The 6,478-nt window shown below is 45.6% G+C and overlaps 1 protein-coding gene across 1 annotated transcript in view; it reads left to right on the top strand.

The window, feature by feature from the left end:
- Nucleotides 1-666: 666 nt before the first annotated feature.
- Nucleotides 667-6,478, top strand: part of CAPN7 (calpain 7) — a 67,320-nt gene continuing 61,508 nt past the window's right edge. Inside the window, exon 1 of the mRNA XM_073678072.1 lies at nucleotides 667-1,467. Coding sequence (XP_073534173.1) covers nucleotides 1,366-1,467 — 102 coding nt within the window. The 5' untranslated portion in view covers nucleotides 667-1,365. The remainder of the gene's footprint in view (nucleotides 1,468-6,478) is intronic.

Here is a 6,478-nt window from a genome sequence, read left to right as displayed (position 1 = left end):
CCCCGGCATTCAGTGTTAGTCATGGGGAAGGCGCCGGTGGGGGTTCAGTCATCGCTCTATGTATACACAGCGGATCTACATGAAGCAGTGAAGAGGGAGTGTCAGTCCGGGCCGAGGGCGCGGTTACAGCCACCGCTGTCTATACATAGAGCGATGACTGAACCCCCACCGGCGCCGTCCCCATGACTGAAACCGAATGCCGGGGGGGGGGGGGGTTCATTTTCTTCCCACTGCATTCGGCTGCATGCAGGCATCGGGCAGCATAATAACCCATATCTGCAGGTTAATAGCGTTTATTTCTGGTGACAGGTTCCCTTTAAGGACTAGCACCATTCTTGGTACAAAGGCTGATAAGGCAAAGTGACTTCAGAATGCCACGCACGTTTAGTAGTCAGTGAGCTGTAATAAATCTATGTACATTCCTACAAATTAAGAAAATTGCTCCCAACATTAGTTCTCATGTGTCCAGCATGTGTAGGTAAGACAGACCACCAGACTCACAGCACCCAATCAAAATCAAGTTTTTATTATCAAACCAACGCTGGAAAAATGATAGCTGTAACCTTATTGGACGCCACCCGTAACATAGGAACTTTTACGTTCATACAGAGTCACGTCCAGAAGTCTCTCTGATCGGGTAACTACGCGTCAGACAGATCTGCGCATGCCCAGTACTAACAGGAAGCCGCATTCCCCAGACTGTACGTCCCATGGAAGGTCCTCTCCTGCCTGTCAGGTCGGAGGAGGGACGCGGCCGGGTCAGTTCCGCATTGTCTGTCAGCCCGGTCCTTAGCAGCAGGTGAGCGGGGAGGAGCAGCTGTGTCAGTGACGGGTGGAGGCTGCTCCCTCCTACTCAGCGTGCCCGAACATAAACACCTCCATGGATGAGCGCAGGGCAGCCTGGCACTGCCCAGTCTGAGGGCACCGGAGGCAGGAGTCCTTCCCAAAGACCGCGGATTAGCCGTGCCTGGGCATTAGCACTGGATTCCCAGGAAGGTTTATAAAGGAGACCAGGAGACTACTCTCCAGATCGGCTACTACTCCTCCAGCCTGGCAATGGTGCCCTGCCCCCTCCTGGTGTATCCGGCCCTGGCACAGGTGTGATGGGTCCCGCATGTCACCCCGAGGACGGACTATGAGACCTACACAGACAATCTTGGCTGGACAGTGATCTGACAATCAAGAAACAGCCGATCTGCTTACTGACTAGCTCCAGCGCAGGACATCTCCTGGACTGTAAGATAGAAGAGGCCCCAGTGCACACTCCTGGAGACCCCTGTAGTGACAGGTGCCTGCACATCACCCTATCCTCCGATATTTATTATTCTCTGTGGTGCTGTCACCTTCTGATCTCCAGCTGTCACCATGGATGCCTCCACACTAGAACTGGATGCTCTGAAGTTTGCAAAGTTAGCGGTCGTCAACGATCAAATAGGAAAATACAAGGAAGCCGTATTCTATTATAAGGTATGAGATTCGGGGTCCGACATAGAATAATGGCCCCTTCTGTAACCAAGGCCACTGGCTACTATCTTTTATAAGGGAACTGTCAGCTGATTCTTGCTGCCTGGACCAGGAGAGACTGACTTCTGTCATCTAAGTAACTGTTTCACTCTGAAACACTGATGTGCATTAGAGAAAAACCTAGTTGAAATTGTGTCTGGGGGGAGAAGTGCCTACTCCAGAGGCAGCTACCCGCTGACTTCTTCCTGTCCGGCGCCCACACAGCTAGACCGGCAGATACACGGGGAGTCAGTTTAGTCAGATGGGCAGGCAGAAGCCATCGGGCCCTGCCTCTTCGACTAGGCACCTCATCCTGGTGAATAAGCTATGTGTGTACAGTATAGAAGTAGTGACAGTGCTTCCTCCTCTGGACCCAGTGGTCATGTGATCTCTGGGTGTAGGTAGAGCAGGAGCTGCTGGGCTTCAGCATATCCAGGTCAGCTCTGCAGTGCAGGCAGGTCTCTGAATTTTCCCTGTAACTTTGTTAAATGGATAAAAAAAAAGGGGAAAAATTATTTAGGAATCAGAACAAGAAAAATTCTGAAGCTCTTAAAACCACATGTATTAAAAAAAAAAAAACACCTGAAACCATGCCTGGTCATCAACTGGGAAAAATGGACCAGCATTGAACTGGTTAAAAAAAAATCTCTTTAATGGTGCATGCGTGTACCTGGACTAGTCTGAGACTGATGCTGTTCATTGTAACTGTGTGCTGGTATCATGTCCTCTGCATTGTGATTGAAATTTCAGCATGTGCAGGGAGGAGGAGAAGAGGTTACAGCAGTCATGGCCTAGTCCGGGTGCACACCCACATTACACATCTTTTAAAGCACCACTCCAGCACGTTGTGTCCTGACTGATCTCTCCAATGTTTACTGGGCGAGCCAGAGGTCACTTGCCAATGTATTTCTATGAGAGCCAGAATGAGGATCTCATAGACTTACATTGAGAGCTGATTACCGTCACCTCTGACATCCGGTCACAAGTTGTGATCACAAGATGGCGGCTCAGGATCGGAGTGGGGCCGGGAACAGCTGAAGACGGCAGCTGGTAAGTATAATACTAGGGTTAGGGAACTTACATTAGTGCCACTACTCCAGGACTGAAATAAAAAGACCAAAACGCTGTATTGGTGCTTTAAACATACTGCAGCAGCATTTCGAGTTAATATGGGGATCAATAAAAACGATATTAGGAGGTGAAAAAGCACTGCCAATACACAGTGAGTAAAGATGCTGTCAGGTTCTGTCATCTCTAAAACACTAAGGCACTTATACAGATATGTAGGGGGCTTAGCCCCTATAAAAATCACATCTGTAATATAGATTTTAGTGGGCAGAAAAAAAAGTATTTATGTTGTATGCAAATGAGGGGTTTTGGTGTATCCAATGGATAAGTGCACCTTTACACCCAGTCATTTTGCATACTGAACACTGTCACTATTTGATTGACAGCACTCAAGCGAGCGCTGCCTGAACTTATTCAACAGCTCTGCATCTTAGTCCAGACGATACAGGTGTCCAGCTGGCTCCTGTCTGCAGTACTGTATAAGCTATGGCTGCAGACAGAAGCCAGAGATGAGAGCCGTCAATGACACTGTGAATGTGGCTGGACTTCTGCAGTGTCCGTACTGAGGTGCAGAGCCACTGATTCAGTTCAGCGCTGTAAATCAGGATTGCGGGACTGCAGCACCGCTCACATAGTGTCATTGCTGGCTCTCATCTGCGGCGGCCACCGCTCAGTACTGTACTGAAGATAGGAGCCATCAATAACACTATGAGCATGGCTGGACTCTGTAGGGAGGGGCAGAGCCACTGATTGATGATTGACAGATCTGAACTCAATCAACATATGCCAATCAGTGGCTCTGCACTCACGCTGTAGGAGCCTGGTTGTGTTCACACAGTGTCATTTCTGGCTCTCATCGTTGGCTTCTATCTGCAGTACTGAGTGGGGGCACAAGACAGTAGTCAGCGATGGTAGCCAACAATGACCTTATGTGAACTTGGCTGGGCTCCTGCATTGTCTTTGCGGAGATGCAGAGCCTCTGAGTTCAGGCACCGCTCACTAGAGCTCTCAAAGTGCTCAGTATGCAAATGGAGGAGGCATAACTGTGCACTGAGGCCTTGTCCATGCAAGAGTGTGCCAAAGCCCCTCATTTGCATATGAAATAGTTTGCTTTTTTTTATGGCAACTAAACCAATGAAATATTACAGGTGTGATTTCTATAGGAGCTAAGTCCTATGTGTAACACGTTTTTTGTTTTTTCAAGTGGGCGAACCTGATGACTTTAACACTTTCAGGAAACACCGTAGTTTTTTTCATGAAGCCTCTTGTTTAACATTTTTACAAACCAGAGACCAGAACCATCTTTTTTTTTTAGACTTGCATATCAGACATTTCGATACTCGCCCTCCCCATCATTCGTGACCCCTTCATTAACCGCTTCAGGACTCTGTGTTCAGCTGTGGCGCCTGAGAATGAAATTTAAAAACACGAACCCCAATTCATTATCGTCTTAGAACCAATTTTACTCCAGAAAAAAGGCGCAAACAAGTGACTTTTATGTTTGTGCGTTATTCATTATTTAATTTGAGCCTTTATTTAAGCTAACGTCACTTGGTTTCATCTTTTTTTGGGGGTTCGGCATAATTGGCGTGGTTTTCATTATCCAGATGACTTGGCCCAATTTATCATTTGCAACTTTTTGAAATGTCACAGTTACACTCTGGCACCCTACTAAAATACAGTGGTCCCGATTCATCATCTTTGTGTAGTTTTGTGTCTTTTTTTTTTTTTTTTTTTTTTATAACCCAAATCCATGTTCTATTTGCACCTTTTTTATGTATATTCTATATGTGGTCTCCTTGGTCGTTTTTTTTTTTTTTTTTTTTTTTCTTCTTTGTGAGCGCAGTCTTTCTATTTAAGATATTTTTGTCTGATTCATCAATTGTAAATTTGGCTCAACTTCACTCCAGTCCCCCTTTTGGTGTATTTTTGAGTATGGCAAAACCAGTTCAATTCAGGAAGAAAACCCCCATTTTCACTTTGCTCCAAATTCGTGAATATCACGCGCCATTTTGATTACCTTGGTGCCAAACCGGCAACTAATACCATAAGACAAGTTAGTTATCCCCTAGCTTTTTAATCTTGTAATATCCCTTTAGTATTCCAGCATGTGATGTTGGAGGATACTGCATGTTTTATGAGAAGTGCATCTTGTATGAAGCTAGAGGCATACACTGGTGCAGAATGGGTCATACGGGGGTATTACAGATATGTGGGAGCACTACCTGGCACAATTACCAGAGTGCATGGGCGTCAGTATAAATCCTTGATGAAAATCTTACTGAGATCTAGAAATTAATTTCTATTGACAGAACTCTTGTAGTGTGTGTCTGTTACTTGTCCTAGTTCTATACTAGGTGTATACCATCCATATACTGCTATGTGTCAGACACCGCGTGAGATTGAGAACACTTGACCTCACTCCCTGCATTCTTGGATCAAATACCATTGCCCGTATGTCATAATTCCAAGAAGCCGGTTTTCATTGTCATATTGGGACATATGGTAAATAATAATCTGCATGAACTGTAAGGCTATGTTCACACACGTTGTGTTTTGCTGCGTATTTTGCAGCAGATTTTTATGCAAATTTTCAGCTGTGTCTGCAGTACCAGCAAAGTCTATGAGAAACCAGAATTCTCTGTTCACATATGTTGCTTTTTGTTTGCTGCGTATTTTCTGCCTTGCTGGCGTATTTGGAAAATAGAGCATTTCACTTCTTTTAGCATTTTGTTTTTGCAGCGTTTTTTCACCCATAGGAAGTAATGGGGTGGTTGAAAAAAACCACTGCAAAATACGCAGCAAAGGACGCACCTACGTTTTTGATGGCAAAATAGAATGGGATTCTTTTTTTTTTTTTTCACAGAACTTTATGTACATGCCTAAATAGAGACAGAAGGACAGTGTTAAAAAAACTGCAAAAAACGCAGGAAAACCTGCTTTGATGCAGCTGTTTTTCTGCCAGAGAAAAGTTGTCAGCAGATTTAGCTGCAGAAAAAAACCATAACGTGTGAGAACATAGCCGTAGAAGGAATTAGACCTGGAAGTGACAGAGATGCAACATCAAGGCGCCCATTAAGGGGTGGATTTACCTCCTGGGCATTGAAGGCAGTGGGCACCTTACCAACCCGCTGAGTCATGATGACTTAAGCCGGTAGCGTATAGCTCTTGTTTTTTTGTGAATCTCAAGGCCTGAACTTGCATACCTCCAAAACTGAGCATAATTTGTTTTAAGGTTTAAAATGTACTGATTTAATTAATTGTATAGCTTTTTGGGGAGCGAAGTTTCCATTCACACACTTTTTGCCCATCTGCCCCCACCGCTAGGGGGAGCACAGGAGCTCTTCTCCCTATATAGTTAATCCCTGTATGTGCTTTTATTTCTTTACTTCCTGTGACACTTTATTTGAGGGGAGTGACATCACAGGAGGATGGCCCTGTAGTAACTTCCCCACAGCTTTTATCACACACCCCACCTCCGAAACAGGACATCATCAGGGGGCGGCACTGCAGTCACTTACCGCATCTTCTTTCACCACTGTCCCCGGATGACGTCCTGTTTCAGTGGGGGGATGGTGAAGTGACCGCAGCTTTTGTCCGCAACGCCCTCATTGTCAGTGGTTCTGCCTGCATCTTCAGTGGTTGCCGCCATAGTCCGTGCTTTTGACACTCCTGCCTCTTTCCCTGAAACTAATCGTCATTAGAAGCCATGTGAGGGACACAAACACTGCCCACTGATGATGAGTAGGATTTGCATACTTGCTGTCACATGCCAACTAGACTCTCCTCCGCTAGATTACCTTCAGTATGGAAGTGAGTGGTCCCGACAACCCCTTTAAGTGGGTAGATATGCCTCTTAGCACATCTCAGCTGTGTTAAGAAGACCATACACATTAGATAGCTGTCA

The sequence above is a fragment of the Phyllobates terribilis genome, unplaced genomic scaffold (assembly GCF_046119375.1).
Source record: "Phyllobates terribilis strain yellow unplaced genomic scaffold, ASM4611937v1 Scaffold_4__5_contigs__length_816908805, whole genome shotgun sequence".
Lineage (NCBI taxonomy): Eukaryota > Metazoa > Chordata > Amphibia > Anura > Dendrobatidae > Phyllobates > Phyllobates terribilis.
Note: the sequence above shows the minus strand (reverse complement) of the source record. Positions and strands in the feature narration are given on the sequence as shown.